The 22,379-nt window shown below is 40.2% G+C and overlaps 1 protein-coding gene across 3 annotated transcripts in view; it reads right to left on the bottom strand.

The window, feature by feature from the left end:
• The window catches only part of VRK1 (VRK serine/threonine kinase 1), a 74,940-nt gene that overhangs the window by 27,432 nt on the left and 25,129 nt on the right, over window positions 1-22,379 (bottom strand). For 2 of the 3 annotated variants that reach the window (XM_059183065.1, XM_059183067.1), the window contains exons 1-5: window positions 15,215-15,338; window positions 11,839-12,003; window positions 9,109-9,164; window positions 942-1,011; window positions 39-126 (exon numbers count right to left, since the gene is read on the bottom strand). In XM_059183065.1, coding sequence (XP_059039048.1) covers window positions 39-126; window positions 942-1,011; window positions 9,109-9,164; window positions 11,839-11,998 — 374 coding nt within the window. In that variant the 5' untranslated portion in view covers window positions 11,999-12,003; window positions 15,215-15,338. Of the gene's footprint in view, window positions 1-38; window positions 127-941; window positions 1,012-9,108; window positions 9,165-11,838; window positions 12,004-15,214; window positions 15,339-22,379 lie in introns of those variants that run through there. The other variant, XM_059183066.1, reaches the window with a different exon arrangement.

The following is a 22,379-nucleotide window of genomic DNA, read 5'->3' as shown; positions in this document are numbered from 1 at the left end:
AAAGAGGGAGAAGAAACATAAAGCATGCAAATTTTTACCTCTTTCCGTTTTTATCATGTAGGCCAGACCCCCAATACTTAGGAACACCCAGGTACTTCAGTTTATGGGTACGAATCCACTTCTGAACTACAAGTTAAAAACACAGGCCTGTGATTTCACTTTTCTTCTACATGATTTTTTAAATCATTAAGAGCAGAATGTACTTGTACATGTAATAAGATTTCATCTTTTTTTCATAAAAACGTGAACAATACATTATAATAACAAATAACAAGTACCTTTCAATCAAAGCATTTTTATTAACACATAAAATTTTATCGTGCTCTAAACATTGTCTTTAAAATGAAAAATCTCCGATAGACATTTAAAAAAAAGAAAATCCAACCACAGCATGCCAGTTGTCGATACAAGCTCTAATGATGTAAATGGCTACTCACTTCTCCAGAAAGACTTACTTTTTACCTAACCTAGAAGCTGTTTACCTCATTTCTAAAGGTCAGTAACCGGGAAATGATGCTCAAGAGGTGGTAGGAGCTTGAAGAGGTCCTGCCCTCCTCCCTGTGGGCTGTTCTAAGTCATGGATTACAGCATCTCCCCTCCACCCAGGTTAGGTTCTCCAAAGTTTAGAAAAAATTCTTAAAAAGACTGGGAGTCCCGTGCATGAATTAGGATTATTTCTCAATTTTTTATGATATTTCCTAAATCCTATATCCTATAACTAACTTTATTCTATATCAACATACATGAAATCTTATCATATCAAACCCAATAAGAGATCAAAATTCTTTCATACAAATCTCATTAAAATGAAATTTACTTAAAAAGTGAAAAATAAATATAACAAAGCATCATAATATCAGATCCAGTGCTCTTGTCTTGACTTCACACAACAAGTAGCAGTCACTTGAACAAGGTAGACATATGTGTGCTGTGTTCCTTACTTTGCTCTGGTTTGGCAGCTCGCTGGTAGAACTTCAGTTCAGTAAAGAGAGGTCCGTTGTCACTGGGCTCCTTAAAACATAAGAGGTTATTGGCGCTAGCAGTCATTAACATTATGGAGTCATTTTCAATGAAACTTCAAAGAACACTAACGTCAATGTTTCTTTCCAATGTAATTGTGATACTTAAGTTTGTAACTATATTTATGGCACACACTCTTTCAAAACATTTTAGATATTCTCAGAAGAGTCCGTGAATCTTATATTTTTCTCAAAGTCCATTTCTGTAAGTGATAACATGTTCAAAATCAGATAAACAGCTCCGTCTTTGCAGAAGTTTAAGAAAAATCTTTAAACTCATTTTCATCTTTGTTAAAGCAATGATTGGCAACCATGTGAACCAAGGGGCTACCAGATGTTTCTGAGATCCAATAAAATTCCAATACCTGACTTAGCCAATTGGTGGCAAAATCCAACGCTATTCCCTGTTTCTCAGTACAGTTGTATCTAGTTGATCAGGACTGGCAGACACCAACCTGGTCACAAAGGGAATCTTCTGGAACTCCAGAGCCCCAAGCAAGCACCGTGCACTTAGTGGCATCTCTTTCTTGCTGACGCTGATTCCTGCCTTCTTCAAACTAAGGAGCCCCACGATTACCTTCCCACGTGAGAATTCAAAGACAAGAGGAAACCAGGGCTCGGTAATAACTGTTTCCCACCAACTTTACCGGACTACATTCATTTTACATTTTAAAGGCTACTAACAGTTAAAATGATTTGTAAAGAATTATATATATAGCACAAAAAGGCATGGACAAACAAGAAATATCAGCCTGCTGGGAGTTTTGCGCCTTGTTAAATAGACATGGAAAGATAAAAAAGATATTACAATTTTGTGGACTTCTTAAATAGTAAATTGTATCTGAATCAAAAATGGTTTGTGGGCACCTGGGTAGCTCAGTGGGTTAAAACCTCTGCCTTCGGCTCAGATCATGATCCCAAGGTCCTGGGATCAAGCCCCACATTGCATCCGGCTCTCTGCTCAGCAGGGAGCCTGTTTCCCTTCCCCCTCTCTCTGCCTGCCTCTCTGCCTACCTATGATCTCGGTCTGTCAAATAAATAAATAAAATCTTTAAAAAAAAAAAAAAGTGGTTTGTATGTCACGTTGATCATTTCTGTTGGTATTATCTTGTTTATCAAGAACCCAAGGAAAATTCTGAAAAGCAGTGAAACCTTTGAACGAGGAAGCTAACATTTCTAAACTAATTATAGGACTGCTTTTCCTTTAGGAAATATAGGAAGAAAGTTATCTTGGACAGAAGAGCCGTGTAGCTGGAGTTGCAAGGTCAGCAGAACGTTAGAAGAAATGACCATGAGGCCCACTAGCTTCAGGAATCCCCAGTTAAAGTGCATATAGGAAGACGGGTCAGCCAATCTGCAAGGAACCGGGCAGCAACTAGCTAAGAAAAAGCAGTCAACAGCAAACAGGCAACATGCATAACCAACACATGGACCAGAACCTGAAAATAAACGTGCCTTGTTCCAGGTGAGTATACTTGTCAGCCCAGCCTTGAAACAGAATGGTACACAGGGCTTGGCATCTCACCACCTCTTAAGAAATAGAAACTAACCAACACATAAGCTATGAATGCAAGTCCCTCATCTTTGGACTCAGTACCTCAAGCTTCACCATAACCTGTGGCTCATTCCTTGGCATCGATGCTCTCTGGACAGACACCTGCTCCTGCTCAGGACCCAAAGCAGGCCTTCAGCAGGAGCAGCAATCTCAGTGAAAGAAATGAAGAAAGTAGTGGAAATTCAAGAGAAGACGTTTTGGTGAAGTTACTCTCCAAAGGCTAACTTTTAGAATAGCTTATTCATATAATTCAGGTTTGAAAGAGGTTTTCCTAAGACAAATCCTGGCTTATTACCATCAGTATAAAATTCTGATTCATTCCCTTTCAACCTATGTCATATCAACTTTAATTTCCAAGCTTCCCTTTGGGCAATAATTTATTAAACTTATAATAATAAGAATCAACCTATATAAATCAGACTATTATAATGAAAGCCCCACTACAATGAAGGCTCTTTGAGCTCATTTCATACTTTTTTCTAATCCAATAAGGTTCCATTATAACAAAATAAAGGAGCTACTTCCTTGGCATTGCACTCTGGCCAAAGCTCGCTATTTCTGTGGAAGAAAAATACCTTAACTCATAACTAAAATTTTATTAACATATTTCAAATCTAAAATACTTTGCCAACTCTATAATAGCCAAGATTTAGAAAAGAAATTGGGACTGACATTTTAACTAGAATATCACTAAACGTTTCTTTAAGACTTCTAAGTGTCAAAATGAAGATGACAACAGAAAAAAATTAAAATGTGATATATTTCAATGGCACCCTCTAAAAGCAACTGGCTGCCATTTAAAAATGAAGCTGTATAAAGTTTCCCCTTCCTACCAAAAAATTATGATATATGAATTGAAAATTCAGGTCACTTCTCATAAAGTCAGTGAAAGAAATTAAACATCAGTCTGCAAACTTCTTGCCAGGGAACTTTGAAATAAAGACTTTATGTCCATTCAAAGTGACCACAATATAAAGAACTGTTGGGGTACAAGACCCAAAAGTCCGCCCTCCCCCTCAGTTCTGCTCTGAGCTCACTGACATGACTGCAAAAGGAGAGTATAACTGAAAACTAATTTGTTATCAAGGCTGTTAACAAGAAAACACAAGAGTATTTTTTTCTTCTTGCATTATCCAACTTATTACCAATTTCCCATTTCTCGGGGCACATCATCTTTCCTGAGAGAAAATACAGACAGGGTGTCTCAGTTATCTAAAGGCAAAGTATACAAGTTTACCATCTCTGGTGACCTTAGCACCATGGCTCTGAGGCTGCTCCCTAAGTCAACACAGACTAAGGCCCTAAGCAAAACCAGAGTGGTCATTTGGTAGGAGAAAGAAAATACTTAGTATGTACCTAAACATCTATCTTGAATATGTCTGTCATCACTTCATTTCCAGACCAAATGTAGGAATCTGCAGGTTAACCATCCGAGGTTCTTTCACAGAGCAGGGACCCGTATTAGCAGCACCACGTCTTCTGACAAATCTTCCACCTGAAGGGGAAGCCCTAACAGAAGCACAGGCTACCTGCCATCTCCACTGAAAAGAAAGGATCCCCAAAGGTACACAGGAGCACGCATGATTCCACGGAAAATAATTAAGGTGCTCTGTGCACCACACTCTACCAGCGGTTCTCAACCTTGAGGCACAAAAGAATCCCCTGGGGAGCTTTACTAAAAATACCAATAACCAGGCTCTGCATTCAGAGATTCTGATTATAGCGCACTACCACTGCGGTATACACTCTACTTCTCAGTAGAGAACCACTGTTTGATTTGATATGCCACTGCATTATTAAGTCTAATTTCACATTAAAAATCAACGTGCCTTCAACTATTTTTTTAAGATTTATTTATTTATTTATCTGGGAGAGAGAGAGAGAGAGAGAGAGAGAACACGCATGCACCAAAGGAGAGGGAGAAGCAGACTCCCAGTTGAGCAGGAAGGCTTATCTGGGCTCCTTCCCAGGACCCCGAGATCATGACCTGAGCTGAAGGCAAACACTTAACCAAATGAGCCACCCAGGTGCCCCAGTCTTCCATTATTTTTAAAATAACATTTGCTAAGGTGATTTTCCTCCAAAGATAATATATGTGCTTATGCTAGAAAATTTGGAAATATTTTGACATATTTTCTTCACATATATGGCTATTTTATAAAATTACCTCCATACTACATATAGTTTTGTATTTTGCTTTTTTTTCCCAGTACTCACTTATGAAATGTCCCCAAAGAGTAGTACCCGTTCTTTGTAAACATGATTTTTAATAGACCCTAATGTTTCAAATGACAAATGTTCATAAGCAGTTGATTTTCATCCTGGAAAGAACTGACACTCATTTTACAGGTTTGTGTTTGACAAACCATTTCCACCTTTAATATTATAAAGCTCTGAGAGCAAAGACTTACAGAGTAGTTGTGGACAGAGCTAAGTCACAGCACGTCACAAGTGAAGGCAAATGATGCTACTTGAAAAGACACAGACCACAGATGAAAGTGGGTGGCCCCATGAAATCAAAAGGTGCTGGGAAATTACAGTTACAAAGCTTTCAGAATTAAGCAGGCATTTATAAACGTCATAAAGAAAACAAGTTTACAACAAGAACAATAAAATAAGTTCACAAAACAAAACAACTTGAAATCCAGCTAAGGAAAAAAACACAAGATTAAAAGCAACTGTGGGTCTGGGAAGGATATCAACATCTGAAATGGCAAAAATAAACGTGAACAGAATGAACGCTACTGGAGTTTCAAGGCGTTCAGAGGGGATGAGGGTCCGGAAAGGACTCAGCACTAGCAGCTACTGGCTCTCCCTGAGAGAGAAAAGGAAGCGTCAGTAACACTGATTTGTTTATGGCATTCTTCCAGGATCACAGACAAACTACCGCACTGAAAATGTTACTGAGATATTAAATGCAAAAGAGAAATTGACTGAATATTTATCATTGTCCTCGTTACAAAGAGGAGGAGTAATACCAGCCAATGGAAACAGAACTAAATTAGGAGACAGGAGAGATGCAGAGCGCTAAACTAGGTTTGATAACAAAAGCCTTTAAAATTAGAAATAGAGAGTAATTTACTACCTTATTAAGCAGTTAGAAAATACTTGTCCCTACCCATTTTTTTCATAACTCTGTAAGACAGGTAGTACAAGTGACGTTACATTAAATAACAACTAAGAAATTTAGAATGACCCATAATAAAGAAGAGCATCATCATTCTAAACCAAACCATGGCTGGGAGAACCTCAGGCTCTCCAGAACAAAGACCGTGCCCCACCAGTCCTACCCATAAGGTGCGGCCCTGGGGAGGGCAGCGCAGGTTAGCCAGCTGAAGGTGGTCACAGCCAGCCACATGTTTTGAACCTCGAGATTATGAGAAGTCATTGATATCTAAGTGGACTTGCTCTCTTCTCACAATGGAAACTTCTTAAAAATCCTAAGAAGAACGTGGTCTTGCCCCTAGATTTTAATTTTAATCTGTCATATCAAAGGCAAATGCAGATAACATTCTGCATTTCCATATAAACAATCCAATTTAATAGTAAGAATTTTCCTTCCTCTGATAGAGCAGCAAGTAAATATTTCAAAAGAAATATTAGTCCATAAAGAGAAAGAAAAATCCAAAATGAAAGGGCTTAAAGAAAAGCAAAATGCCAGGACACACCCATCAGGGCCTGACAGAGTAACTGGGAGCCAATTAGCCCCCTGCTGTAAACAAATGTAAAAATTGGACAAAACAGATGGAATCATTCCTTTCAGACATTAGACAGAACAGGCAGTAGAGACTGTGACCTCTAAAAATTGGGAAACAGGGACGCCTGGGTGGCTCAGTTGGTTAAGCAGCTGCCTTCGACTCAGGTCATGATCCCAGCGTCCTGGGATCGAGTCCCACATCGGGCTCCTTGCTCTGCAGGGAGCCTGCCTCTCTGTCTGCCTGTGCTCGCTTTCCCTCTCTCTTTCTCTGACAAATAAATAAATAAAATATTTTTTAAAATTAAATAAATAAAAATAAAAAATAAAATAAAAATTGGGAAACCAATCAGCGCATGTGGGTGGCCCAGACAGTTGAGCAGCCGACTCTTGGTTTCAGCTCAGGTCGCAATCTCAGGGTCCCGACACTGGGCCCGGAGTCAGGCTCTGCGCTCAGCAAAGAGTCTGCTTGAGACTCTCTCCCTCTGGCCCTGCCTCCCGCTTGCACACACACTCTCTCTTGCTCTTTAAATAAATAAATAACATCTTAAAAAGGCAGGGGGAACCAACACAGTGAGCCCCAGACCAGCCTCTGCTTTCCTCACAGAGGCACAAGGAGTCAAAAGGAGGTGATTCAGGGTTCTACAGGGCAAAAAGGAGACCAGGCGCCAATAACCCTGATGCCAAAACCAAACAATGAGATTGGACATTTTTAAAATTTAGAAATATTAGATAAAACAAAGACCAATATCCCTCACGATCGAAAAATGGAAAATTCCTTAACAAAATACTGGCAATTCAATGCCAGCGTTACGTATAAAGTATCAGACATCAGAACTCAGTGGTGTGTATATTAAGAATACAAGTCTTACACTCAAATTACCAGTCGATATTACTGCCACATTAATGGAATGAAGGAGAGAAATCCTATGATCAACCTCAAAAGGTGCACAAAAAGCATTCAACCAACAAACACGCAAACAACAAACGGGGAGAAAATATTCACAATGCACACATCTGGAATAGGACCCACATCCAGAACAACTTTCTTACTACTCAATTATAACAAGTAAAACTACCTAGGTCTTTCAAGCAAACAAAAACTGAGGAGGCACTTCACAAAGGAAAATACATGAATGGCCAATATGCACAATTACTTGGAAAAACTAATCAAAGTGAGCCATCAGGTAAAACTCTGAGACCTTACTACACACACAACATCATGGCGGCTAAACATTCCAACCCAGCGGACAACCACACACTCCAGAGAATCTGAGCAACCAGATCTCTCCTCCGTCAGTGGCGGAGGTACAAAATGGCACAACCACTTGGGAAATCTGTCTGGTACTTTCTTATAGATTTAAATATACACCTTCCCTATAAACCAGCAATTCTTCTTCCAGGTATTTATCCAAGAAAAATAAAAACCCTGTACAAAAACTTTCATAAAAGCTTTATTTATAATAGCCAAAAACTGACAATCAACAGGAAATGGAGAAAAAAAAACTATGTCTATATAATATTCTGACAAGTAAGACTGAATGAGTGACTGATATACCAACCATACCAATGAGCCTATTAAACATTCTGCAGAGCATGAGAAGTCAGAAACAAAAGAGTATACCCTGTATAATACTATTTATATGATGTGATCTTCTAGACAAGAATAACTAATCCACAGCACAGAAAAAAAAACAAAACAAAACCCTCAAAGTGTCCCTGAAATAGGGGTCTGACCAAAAAAGGATATAAGAAATCTTTCTGGGTTGACAGAAATGCTGTACATTTTGATACAGGTGGAAGCTGTACAGGTATATGCACCTGTCAAAAGTATTCAAATTATTTAATATCTATTATGGTTTTCCTTGTAAAATGTATGGCTTAATAAAAAAAGTATTAAAAACAATCACTAAAACAATTCAGATCCAAAAGAGTTAATTCACAAGGGATCAAATATATTCCTCATTTAAAAGAATGTGAAATAAAACAAACCAACACACAAAACTTCAGGATAATTCTGACTTATGTAGTTCTTAGAAAAAAAGGGCAAATGGGGAACTTACGATAGTAATTTGCCCCAATAACAGACCCTGTTCTCTCTCCTATTATTTAACAAAAACATGTTCTTCACACAAGAACTTTGAGAGAAGAGTTAGAAATGGAAGTTTGTAAGCAGAAAGATGCATAATATATTCTTAACAAAAAACAGTAGTTAAAATGCCTTTTAGCGCACCAGTGTCTAAGCTGTGTAAGTGTGTAAGTATGCTCACATCAGATGGGATGCTGTTAACCTTACTCATTACAAACCAATTTCAACATTAGTTGAGCAAAAAGAAGGTTCAAAGTGATCACAATTAAATATATAATTCACTAAAATGGATGTAAAAGGGAAGAAAACTGGGAATAAAATGAAAAAAGATTGACCGAGTGGAAGTTCAGAAGCAAATGCTAGATAAAATACAGTAAAGTTTCATTAAAGTAGTAGGGTCTTGTGGGATGTAAGTAAGAAAGTATCTCACCTATTGTAAATACAGTTGAAATGGTAAGAATGAGCTGAATATTTTTATTCTACATTGGTACACCTCCATACTTACGTTCATTTTTTTTTCCCCAAATACTAGGGTCACTCTAATTTAAAAGAGAGGAAATGAACTTTTTGAATTCAAATTATTTAAAACTATTAAGATACTTCTGTGTCTTATTAAACACTGTTAAAAATGTAGTACCGTATGTTTAATTAATTCTAGTTATCAAAAAGGATATAAAATATCCTTTATCCTTATAAAATAAACACTACACCCATTCAACAAAAAAGAAAGTCAGCTAAAATATTTTCTTACCACTTTTACAACACAAGGTGCATCGCTGCCCACCGATTTTGAAGAATTCATATCAGCTGTTTGAAAAAGTGACATACGTAATATCAGAACAAGAAGTAGCATTACTTTGATTAGTCTGTTACTAACCCTTTGTTAATCTTTAGGTTTGTATATCTACAACTCCTTGATAGAATAAATTTCAGTTCCCAAGTATGTGTCTCAGCATATCATTACAGTATATTTCATCAATTTGAAGACTTTTTTTTTTTTCATGATTTAACATGTCTGAAATTGGAATGCATTTTTATAATTGCTGGTATCTTCAATCCGATCATCAATTAAGTATGGAAAACTCTGAGTTAAAGATTTCCTTAATTTAAACGTACTCATGGCTTTTGATATGCTAATGTAGGTTGTGAAGTCCAAAGAGGATGGTAACTGATGACATTTCTTAAATTTCACAAACCAGGGAACTTTTCTAAGAAGGGCGGGGCAGGGGGGAGGTAAAAGGGAGCTAAAGTTCCAGAAGCACTAATTTGGGAGAGGAAATTCAATAGTTCAGGATGTATCAATAGTTCAGGATGTTGGCACTAGAACTCTGAAGTGCCCACCATAACTGTCACATGGCTGTCATTTTATTTCACACAAATAAAGCACAGGTGCTCTGGAATCAGTATTCCCAGTCAGTAACGTAAGACTGCCCACATTCATAAAACACGTATTTTTACCAAGTACTTATGATATGCCAGTTTCTAGGAAACTGACTTAGTAACGAGCAAGGAGATATAATTACTACTCTTATGAAGCTAACATTTCAGTGGTAGGACACAGACCACAATTAAAATATAAAGAATGCTTGATGGTGTAGTAAGTGCTACAGCAGGAAAACGAGGCCGGAAGATGTGCTGCAAGCTCCGAAGAGAAATGTAACAGGGTGTCCCTGGAGCTGACACCCTGTGACAGTGAGGTGACAATGAGGGAATAAGCCACATAAATACCTGGGAAGAACATTCCAGGCAAACCAGCACAAACACCCTGACATGGAAGCCTCTGCAAGTCTGAGGAAAGCAAGGAGGCCAAAGCAGCTGGAGAAAAGTGAGTGAGGTGGAAAGTAACAAGAGACAGATCAGAAAAGCAGCAGGGACCAAGCACCAGCATGACAGGTGACATAAGCCTGTCACTATGACTGAGCTGGAGAGCCACAGGAAGGTTCTAAGAAGAGAACTGGCAAGACGAGACTTTGATTTAAGAATTCCTCAGGCTTCTTAGTGGAGAACGGAGTGCAGAGGGCAAGGGCAGAAGCAAGGAGGTCAGCCAGGCCCTGACGAGACATGGGAGCAGTCAAGGTGGTGGGAAGTGGTCACACTGTGGACATATGTTCAAAGAAGAGCCAACAGAATTTGTTGATAAACTGGATAGGAGGGCAAAAGGTAGAAAGGGGGTAAGGAGGGCTCCAGGTTTACAGCCTAAGCACCTGGAAAGAGGAAGTTGCTACTTACTAAGATGGAGGAAGCTGCAGGAAGAGCTGGTGCTTTGGCGAGCCTTACGTCTGAAATGCTTGGTAAACATCCAAGTTCACGTGCAAAAGAGGCAGTTGATATACAAGTCTTGAGTTCAGAAGAACGGCCCAAGTTGGAGAAATAAGTTTGAGAGTCACTGACATGGAAACACTAGTCATTTAAAGCCATGACTCTGGAAGAGCCCCTAGGGCGTGAGTGTACCAGAGAAAAGAAGACAGGCTAGGCCCGAGCCCTAAGGCATTCTCCATTAGATGTGGAGAGACGGAGAACGGCAAAGGAAAACAAGAAACCACCAACCAACTGCGAACAGAAGGGTTTTGAAGAAATGGCAGCTACAGTAGTTCAGAGAGAAGAAGGAAGACCAAGTCGCAAAAACAACTACCATGGGCAAATGGAAAGGTGTGAGCTCCAAGACACATCGTTCAGAGGCTGATTAGTAACACAGCAAGATTAGAACTTTTTAAATAAGCATTTAGAGTACAAAATAAGGAGAGTATCCCAATAACACTCCACAGTTCAAATGAGGAAAGGGGTAAAAGGAAGCTTGATAATTCATTCAAACGTCATGTTATAAAATACGTCAGCACAAGGAACACAGTAAGAAGAGATGTCCTACTGCTGAGACGGAAAAGTCACTTCAGCACAGCGTGGAAAGGACTGTGAAAGGGCTGACACGAAGGGCCTATAAACTGACAGTCCCTGCCCTGGCCTGAGCTTGGGAAAAATGAGACCAGAGAAGCATCACGTATGGAGATCAAGAGGCAAAGGGCAGCAGAACAGCCAAAGCGCAGACCCTGAGGGAATGTGAGGGACCAACGAGAGGGGGGGTCTCTATGCCATTCTCCTGTGTCTGCCACTTGATCCCCAGGGCCGGGGGGCGGGGGAGGAGCCATTCCGGAAATTCAACTAGGCTAGGTCACTCAAGCCACAGCGTGGACAACGGGATGCAAAGGGACAAGACCCAGCAGAGAAGAGTCTCTGCCGCGGTGAGGATCCAAATGAGCCTGAAAATGAGCGGCACCAGGACAGGTTTACACAATATCTTTAAAATCTAAAGCACAATACTGCAGATACATCACCTTCTTTTTCTACTGTGACTCAATCAACTAACTTTTTGGCCACTCCTGTGTCATTGATACATTTTTGCCAAATCATACAATATTAAGTTGAATGTAGATCATTAGGAACCTCTCCCAACTGAGAAACTACTTCGAGAATTGGTTACGCTTACCAAGATATATACAACCGAAGCCGCCCTGGCCAACGGGAGCGCCCAGCTTCCACTCCTTCTTCGCCATGTCAGTGATCACCTCCCCAGGGGCAAAGTTTTCCGCAAGTCGTCTCTTTCCAGGGCCCTGTCTTCCAGCTTGAGCGGCTTTTACACGAGGCATTTTCACTATAAAACGAAAGAAAGCGACACTCAGAATTACAATCCTCGAAGTGCTTGAAAACACTAAGGAAAGCTCTGTGCCGCGAAGGCACTGTTCAAATGTGGAAGAGGCCGGACGACACAAGAGCAGCTACTCTATACACAGCCCCCGAGCCACCTCACACCTCCGTGAAGATCACATCATCATCCCACCTCACAGATGAGGAAATGAAGACTCGGCAGAGCTTAGCAAGCTGTCCGAGGCTCTGTGCCTAGAAGGTGGCAAAGCAACAGTAATCTGCTCTGAGGACTAACCTGACTCCACAGGCTCAACGCCACGGGCCACCGTTACAAGTCACCACAGCGGAGGAGAGGACAGCGACAAGGGAATGGTGGCTGTCTGGTCATTTGGCTTCACAGAAAAGGCAAAGCTGGCGACACCCGGCGCTCCAGGCTTCCCTTCTCACCCCTACGCTTTTGGCGGTGAATCTGGGTTCACCTTTCTCACTCACAGCCAAGCTGAACGTAACATTGAGAGAAAGCAGTGCTTTGTAGTGAAAACTGCCCCAGGCTAGAATCAAAAGCCCCAGATTCCAGGGCAGCTATGACACCAGTTAGTCTGGTGACCGTAACCAAGTCACTTCTCTCTGGGCTTTAACTGCCCTGAGCCGTAGCTTACCTCACTGAGAGAAAACACTGGGGGGTGGGCGAGGGGGGCTCAAACTCTCAGCTCTACAACTACTAAATGAAAAAGATTTAAAACAAATACACTCTCGAGGACACCTGGGTGGCTCAGACGATTATGCACCTGCCTTTGGCACAGGTCATAATCCCAGGGTCCTGGGGATAGGCTCTCTGCTCAGGAGGGAGCCTGCTTCTCTCTGTGCCTCTGCCCCTTCCCCCTCTCGCGCTGTCTCTCACTCTCTCTTTCTCTCTCAAATAAATAATTTGAAACAAATACTTTCTCAGAGGCTATAGCCTGCAACACGTGAAATGGCTCTTCAGGTGAAAGACAGGTTTGTTAAGACCAGACAACTTACAATATGTAAGGTGGTTTGCTTTGGAGCCTGGATACCCTAAGTACATACACACAATACCAGATGCGGATTTTTGTTAGCAAATATCCACCCGCTATCACACCACATACATAAACTCCATACATGCAAATGCTCTTTATTAACTTATTGGGGATTTTTAAATTTAATTTTTCCTATAGAATGCCAATCCTCTTTCATTGTTGAAATCTTCTCTAACAATAATAAATAATAAATAACAAATCTCCAAAATAAATGAGTATGGCTATTATTTCTTCCTATCAAACAGTTCTCTTAATGTGTATTTTTAATCACTGTAAAATCTTCCTGAATGGAGTTTCAGTGTAAACCACAACAGACCAGACTCAATACACCAGACAAGGTGAGTTTTATAGCTATGGTTGTAGACTGAGTGCAAGAAATGACGAAGACCAGAAAAAGAAGAAGAAGAAGAAGAAAAGAACAAACCAAGGCATAGCACTTCTAAATATAAAACGGATGCCTTCTGAATTTACCCCACTGTAGCAAATCATCAGAGTAATCTCCTATTTGATGATTTCCTTATAGAAGCCAAGACAATTTAAAATGCGTTTAAAAAAAGAAAAGAAAAAAAACTTTTCCCTCTTTCTGTAACTCAAGAGAGTGACCATACTATCTTTTGGGTTTTACCGGAATTTCTTTCCCAAAGTGACCATATTTCAAGAAATATGCTAGCTCACCTTCCACTCAATATAAACTATAGTCAAGAAAAAGTGTGTTTTTCCTCCAAATTAAGTGGTTACCTTTTACTCTGAGTTTTATTGCTACAGCCTACTTGTTACAATTAATGCAGTCTGGAAAACCTGTTCCTTCTTCCTGAAAGCAGCCCCACAGAGTCGGCCCTCACTGTGAGTCTGCCGAATCCCTGAACACACCACTGCGTCCAAAATCTCGCTGCCACTGAAGATGGTAGGGCTGGCTTTTCCCACGTCTAATCTCCCTAGATTTCCCCCATAAAGCCAAACAGGACGACTGGAGAGCAGGATTCAAACCCAATGGACAGCAACCACAACAAAACTAGGCGACACTATTCCCTACAAAACTGCAAAATGGGAGTGGGTGAAGAGGTCGCAGAGAGCAAGATGACCTATGTGCTACCGGCAGCGGTGAGGGAAGCAGCAGAAGCAAGGGTGGTGTCTCTGGTGAATTTGAGAATCTCCAAGTGACCCCAAGTCACTTCTCGGAAGCACAGAGAGAACGTAGGAACAGTAGCCAAAGCCAGGAAGGGCCGTGCACATCCAGCCGTGAGTTCTCCAGCTGAGCTTGTGTGGAGGGGCTGGAGCAGGCTGGAGGGGCTGGAGCAGGCTGCCCTCTATTGCTCGCAGGACCAACCAGTGGAAAAGCTCTCAGGTCAAAACCTCCCCGGGTGGGTGAGAAAGGGCTGGGATCAGAATCCAAAATGAAAATCACAAAGATAACACAAAGAAAGGAAAAAGAAGGTTCAAATACAAAGGTAGATATGTCAAGTTAGCCTCCATGTTTTGGAACACTACACCAAAACAAAACAGAAGAGGAGGCTCTAGAAAATGGCATAAAGTCAACTTGAACTATACCATCTAGAACGAATTGCACATAAAAGAAAAATAACTGCTTGAAGAACTCAGCAACAGAAAAGGAACAAAACCTAGTCCCGTGCAAACTAAATTTTTTTAAAAGTTCCTGCAGAAAAATACATGAAACAGGCTTGCCAAAAAGTTGAGAGCTCTGAACCAATAATTCAATACAAGCTTAAATTTTTTATATAGAAAGATTAACAGATCAGAATTAGAAAAACTCAGAGACTAAACGGTAAAAGGAAATAACTAGTCACAATCATTTAAGAGAGGAAAACTAAACTAGAAAGAACATCAGACTGAAGGCAACTGAAACAGTGACTTAACAGAAATAGAAAGTGAAAAGGAAAAAACTCTAAAAATCAAAAAGGGTGGAAAAAGATAAACATTTCAAGAGAAAATCATAGATTCAGAAAGCAGAAAAAGAAAAGCCAGTGAACACATAACAAAGAAAATCAAAGCAAGAGAACAAAATACTAAAAATGCTTTAATCTAAGAAGACTTTCCTAAACTTAAAAAACAAAATAAAAAAGTAAAACTACAAAATGAAAGCTCAAATCTCACACCATACACAGAGAAATCAGCCCAGGACAACCCATGCTCTGATACCACCTTGTAAAATTACAGAACTCCAGGGAAAAGAAGTATTCTTTGAGCATCCAGGCCAAAACCAGATCTTTTATAAGGAAAATAAATCTGACTGTCATCACTCTGACAGCAACACTTATGCCAGAAAAGAAAGGGGAAGTAACATAGTTAAGACAAAGAAAACAAGAACCGGAAGATTTTATACGCAGTCAAATTTCAAGTATAAAGACCAGAGCATTCTCAACATAGAAAAAGGGAATTAAGAATACATCAGAGAACAAGCCTTAGATATCCAAAATGCCTAAAGAAACGTCACCATGAGAACTGGTAGTGGGCAGTAAGCAGACACTGGTTTGTAGAATCAGACTCAACAAGGACTCTAAGAGGACAGAACACATCATGGGTAGATGCTCTGATGAAGTAGATACAGTACGACTGTAAAAAATGGGAGAACATATGCCCAAAAAACCCAGCTCTCCAATAATCACACTGTAAGTGATACTTGGTTTTGTAAACTAAGGGTACTGTACACATATCTGTGCAATAATACAAGTGAATAATTCCGTGATATTTTAATTCAGGCACCCCCTCGTATCCTTAGAAATCGAGATTCAAATACAAAAGAAAGGGGAAAGAAATGAAAGAAGAGTTAAAGCTAAAAATGTTTTATTCGGAAATATTTTTAATTCAGAAGTTATTTTATCTTTTAAAAAAGCACACATGCACATGCACGCCACGCACACGTGCACACACACACCACTTTCATTTCCTAGCCCGAACCACAAAAAAAGCTTAGAAACAACCAACCAACCTAGTAGTAATGAGTACCTCTAGTAACAAAGTGTATTCTTAAAACTACAGTTTCTTGTAAAAGAAACCAGACTCCTTGAAGAGAGGACTGATTCCAGATGTGAAACCAGAAACGTACAAGACAGACTTGGAACATCTTGTCATTTCTAGGTGTCAAGGAAGCTATCAAAAACTACTAGAGTGATGTCAGATATGTCTAAGAAGCCAACTTAGGTGTTTCCAGTGACCAAAGATGGGCCAATTTGAGTCAATAAAAATAATAACCACTATGGATTAAAACACATAAAATGGACGTAAATCCAAGAGTTTATAATAGCCAGAAAACCTAAGTGGTCACCACTAGAGAATAATAGGAAACCACTCAATTTTGAAAGCTGCTTTAAAAAAAAAAAAAAGAAAAGAAAAAAGGAAGGAAAAGAGTCAAGCACTTACCCTCTTTCTTACATGAATTGTACCACTGGGTAACCAAATATTAGACGAAGAGAAAAATCTCCTTATGGAAAAATTTCAGCTAATAAATGAATAAGGATGGTTTTAGGTTAACACATTTCCCCCTCCTAATGAATTAGTGGACCTAGACACTGAGCACTGATAGTTACTAACATCAAAATATGAGAGATGTCCAGACATCATACGTCTCCTGATAAAAGACCATGCCATTACCTATGAAGTAATCTTGCCAAAAAAGAAAAATAAAAAATTAATAGACTCTGAATCTGATCAAGCCTGGTCCTGATTCACAGGATATGAAAAGAACAGTAGAACATGATAAACTATGGCACAGGAATGCAGTCAGCGAAGCCCCAAGGGTGAGAACCGCTGGAGTACACAGAATCCCATTTCTTCAACAGATAAAGGGAAAAAAAGAAGAGATGGGGGAGAAGAGGGCCCGATGCGGAAAGACTGGAAAGAACACAGCCCAAACAGAACAAAATCAGGCAAATGTGTACCACGGTGTTTCGGGATGCACATTTGCGTGGTAAACCAATAAAAAAAAGGAAGTGATTGCTGTAAAAGACAAGTTACTTTCAGGAAGTAAAAGAAGTTGTGATGAGGACAGGCCAGTGGTTCTATTTCATGACATGGGTGGTGGCTCTAACAGTACCTTATAATTCATTAAGTCTGTATCTGCTTAATAAGGTCTTCTGTATTGTGAAATATTTTACAGTTTTAAGCATTAAAAAACTGCCTTTCCTATAATTAACAATCATCAAGGGACCAAAACTGAGAACCTTTTCATATTTTATGAGCTTGTCCAATCAGACAGACACACACACCCACACAGTCCTAAGTAAAATCTGTACCTCATTTTCTAAGAACTACCAGTTGCCTTTTGCTTCTTTATTTATAGGCACTTCTTATATATTCTCTAGTGAAGAAATTGGCTCTTGATATTGCAAATAGTCTTCCCTGTTTGTCTTTTGATATTGTTTTTTTTTTTTTTTTAAAGATTTTATTTATTTATTTGACAGAGAGAAATCACAAGTAGGCAGAGAGGCAGGCAGAGAGAGAGAGAGAGAGAGGAGGAAGCAGGCTCCCTGCTGAGCAGAGAGCCCGATGCGGGACTCGATCCCAGGACCCTGAGATCATGACCCGAGCCGAAGGCAGCGGCTTAATCCACTGAGCCACCCAGGCGCCCTTGATATTGTTTATTTTTAGCTTTTGGACTTTGTCATCCTTGGAAAGTCCCCACCCAAATTATTCTTTGCAAATATTATGTCTTCTTTTAGTTATTGTATGGTTTATTACGGTTTCGTTATTTTGCACTTTATTTCATATTTTGCTGGTAAAATTTTGATTTGTTTACACTTATACTGTATAAGATGATCAGAGGTAGGAATCCTGGATTTTCCAAATGGTTATCCAGTTTCTTTTCTTTTCCTCGGTCACACATGCACATTAGGGAGATCCACAGGGTTCGAGGCACTTAAAAATACCACACGGCCAAAGTAAACTAAGGACAAAAAAAGCACATACACAGTTATTGTTTTTTTCTTTCTCTTTTTTTCATATAAAGTTGTTCTGCCAACACCCATTTCCTGTTCTTCTAAACAAAGGCTTACTGGTTGTGCCTCAACCGGTTGTATTCCACTCACTCTGAAGAACACCCCTCTACCGCCCGCTTGGTCCAAGATCTGGGTCTCATCAGCCCCAAGGGCACCCCCTTTCCACATCCTGCCACACCCGCATTTGACTGGCACAGCGTTTGGCCACCCCTCTGATTTCCTGCTTCAGGGTCACAGAAGTCTCTTAGTTTCAGAGAATATGAGAGCTGTGTTTCTCAATCTCCTTGTTCCTTTTAAGGTGATTTCTGAAAAGAAGAGAGTTTTAGGTATTAAAACCAGACGCCCCTGCTCAAAAACTATTAAGTTTTACAACCATAAGCATTTGCCTCAGCTCCTCAGTGACTTTCCTGAAGAACTTACAACACGAATGTGAATTCTACAATCACCTCAATACGTTACAGGTTCCTTCTAATGATGCAGCCCGCACCTACATTAGGTTTCTATTAAACAACTCGCTGAAGGGCACAAACCTCAACCAGACTCAACCCTTCGGCATCACTTCTGCCCACTCAGAACAGAGCAAATCCACTACCCTGGTAGCTTACAGGAGGTTTCAAAGAAAAGGAAAACTTCACTGTCACAAAATCCATTACATAATCTGACCGTTTCTCTTCCCAGTGATAGTAAATGAAATGCAGATGCAAGTGAAAAGCACATCAAGATGCAAATCAGCCCTGCCCTTTGCTGAAATCACTGCCGCATTCTGTATTAGCATATTCACCAAAATTTAATTGTAAACAGAGTAATTATGGTACTAAAGTTATTAAATACACAAAGCAAGCTTGGAACTATACATATTCAAATAGAATTTTCAGTGGAAGATCAACTTTTATATCTGAAACAATACCCTAATTAATAGTCAGCTCTGATAATAAAATGGTCCTGTTTCTCAGATAACATTCCCAAAAAAGTTCTGCTGTGAATATTAAAATAAAGTTTTGTGAAGAGATTTTTTTTTTAATTTCAATAGCTATATTTATCACAATATAGTACTGTATTTAGACAACTGACATTTTTCAAGTCCTGGATTCCAATCTGGAATTTTCAAGACAGAAAAAAAGCTCGAATGGATGGAAAAGTACCGCTTACACCTGATGAGCTCGACAAATTCATCCGATCCAAACTGCGAACTGACGGTGCAGCAACAGAGCCTGCCATACATGGACAACTAGTCATTCGTCCCCTTACAACAGATATGCACAGAAGCTCCCCTGGAGCGTTGGCAGGGGGAGGGTGTCACACACTTTTACGGAACCTTCTCTAAATGATAAGTTTCTCTGATATGTTTCTAAACGGCACAGAGACACACTGACTCAGGGGTAATTCTGCACAAACTGGACTATTCACTATTCCGTCCATTAACGCGGTACCTAAGGACTCTTCTCTCCACTCAGCAGCGGAAAGCTCTTCCTCACCCTCCCCCATTGACACTGACTCAAGTCTTTTCCAAACCCAAAGAGCTCTCTCTTCTTCAATCAGATCTGATCTCTGAAGTTTCAGGACTGTTGTCACCTCTTCTTTTTTGTAATAAATGTTCTGCAAGTTTCTAAGTTCCCTAGGTACAAGAACTATCTTCCAACACATGCAGTAGGTAAAATTCAATAAATGTGTCAAATTAAACAGCAAAAAGGGTTTTTCTTCTCAAGTATCTGATGTCTAACTTTATGCCTACTGTACCTCCCTCAACGGCAATGGACACTGCCCCCCTCTCACAAGCCTGGCAGCAGACATCTCTTCCCACTCCCTACAATGACTATGCCAACACTGCTTATGTTCCTCATAACCATCTCTCCCTTTCTGAACTCGTGAATTTCAACAGACGACCTCATCTCCCAGTTCCGAGAGAAAACTGAAGCTTTGAGTGGGAATTCTTTCATCTTTCTAAGACCAAAACCTGCCTACCACCTGCCCCCACATCAGGCCTACCCGGGCATTCCTCTGTATCTTCCGTCCCCCCATCGCAACTCAGGGAAGCTCTGTTCCTCTGCCAAACATCAGGCCCTTCACCTCGGTCTTGTATCCCATGGCCTCCAACCTTCTCAGGATTTACACTATTAACTAGTCTCTCCCCATTATCACCCTAACTTTCCTCTTCCTCTCACGCAAATGTCTCAGTGATCATGCGGCCCTACTACCCCATCTCTGTTCTCCTCCCTGGGGCAAAACTTCCATCCCTGCCGACTGTGTCCTCAGGATCTGCTCCTACTTCTTGCTAAGGGCACTGAGTGCAAATGACAGGACACCCTCCCATGTGCCTGCTCAGGAGGTGTGACACTGTTATTCATCCTTTCCTTCCGGAAACCATCTCTTCCTTTGCTTCACAACACAATACTATCCTGGGGCTCGTTCTATGGTTTAGGCCACTCACAGTCTAGGTAGTTTGGGAACCACAACAATGAGTAACAGCCTGTTTTTTCAGGGAGTTTGTCCTGCTTTTTGACATAGTTTTCCAGGAGGAATCGTGTTATAAAAGCGGACCACCTACACTTCCCTACCTTACACCAAAGTACACATTTTACAATGTGAATGTAAATTACATAAAAGAAAAAACATGTTATTCAATAAACTGAAGATCTTTTTTTTTTAAGATTTTATTTATTTATTTGACAGAGAGAAATCACAAGTAGGCAGAGAGGCAGGCAGAGAGAGAGAGGGAAGCAGGCTCCCTGCTGAGCAGAGAGCCTGATGCGGGACTCGATCCCAGGACCCTGAGATCATGACCTGAGCCGAAGGCAGTGGCTTAACCCACTGAGCCACCCAGGCGCCCAATAAACTGAAGATCTTAGAAATAAAATTAAGGCTTTGAAATACAAAAACAGAACTGGTTGATAGGCCTTTCCTATAAGCTAACAGATCTCAAGAAAACACTTCATAGTCTCAAAGAGAGTTGCACACCCCTGCTCACAGCAGCACTACTGACAAGATCTACAAGGTGGAAGCAACCCAAGTGTCTGTGGGCAGGTGAATAAACAAGATGTGGTGTATACATGCATTGTGGTATTATTCCGCCTTAAAAAGGAAGGACATTCTGACACCTGCTACAGTAAGGGTGAAATCTTGAAGGCATTATGCTAAGTGAAATAAGCCCGTCCCCAAAAGACAAATATTGTAGGATTCCACTAATATGAGGTATCTTACAGAAATCAAATGTAAAGAAACAGAAAATAGAATGGTTGCCAGGGCTGAGGGAGGGGAAAGAAGGGAGCTATAGTTTAATGGGTACAGTTTCCAATCTGCAAGATAGAGTTCGGGAGACTGGTTACACAAGAGTGTGAACATACCTAACACTACTGAACTGTACACTAAAAAATAGGACGGTAAATTTTGTGATTCTATGTTGTTATTTTCCTCCCACAATTAAAAAAAAGAATGAAGAGTTTATAGACACAAAAGGTAAAACAGACATAGTCCAACCCCAATATATTCTTGGAGACTATGAAATCACCCTTCCTCTGCACGTGCACACTCAGAATTGGAAAGCATTACAAGTGGTGTGATTTCAAAGGTTGTCCTTACAGATGCTAATTATAGGCCTATCGCCCTTTACTGCACTTTGCTTTATTACATTTCAGGGATACTGTGTTTCTTTACAAACTGAAGGTTTGTGGCAACCATCGGCAGAGCAAGTCTATTTGCACCATTTTTCCAACAGCATTTCCTCACTTCATGTCTCCTGTGTAATCCTGGAATTTTCACAGTATTTCAAACTTTTTCATTATTATTTTACTTATTATCTGTGATCAGTGATTACAACTCACTGAAAGTTCAGATGATAGTATTTTTTAGCAATAAGATTTTTTAATTAAAGTATGTAATTGTTTTTTTTATCCATAATGCTATTGCACACTTAAAACACTACAGAACAGTGTAAATGTAGCATTCATATTTGCACTAAGAAACCAAGATACTCATTTGACTTGCTTTACCACAATACTCACTTGACTGTGGTGGTCTAGCACCGAACCTACAGTATTTCCATGGTATGCCTATAGCGAAATCTACTAGCTACCACAATAGTAAATAAAGGCTAACTGGGAATCATATGAATTTGTCCTATGAATTGCATTAATTCATTCACTCACTTAACGATTATTTATTGAATATATGCCATGTGCCAAGCACTGTTCTCGATGTTTACTTGACCTCAAGGAACAAAACAAAGGTCCTGCTCTTTTTTTTTTTGGACACAGAGAGAGATCACAATCAGGCAGAGAGAGAGAAGGCAGCAGGCTCCCCGCTGAGCAGAGAGCCCAACACAAGAGCTCACCCATGACCTGAGCTGAAGGCAAAGGCTTTAAACCCACTGAACCACC

This window comes from Mustela lutreola, chromosome 7 (genome assembly GCF_030435805.1).
Source record: "Mustela lutreola isolate mMusLut2 chromosome 7, mMusLut2.pri, whole genome shotgun sequence".
Lineage (NCBI taxonomy): Eukaryota > Metazoa > Chordata > Mammalia > Carnivora > Mustelidae > Mustela > Mustela lutreola.
Note: the sequence above shows the minus strand (reverse complement) of the source record. Positions and strands in the feature narration are given on the sequence as shown.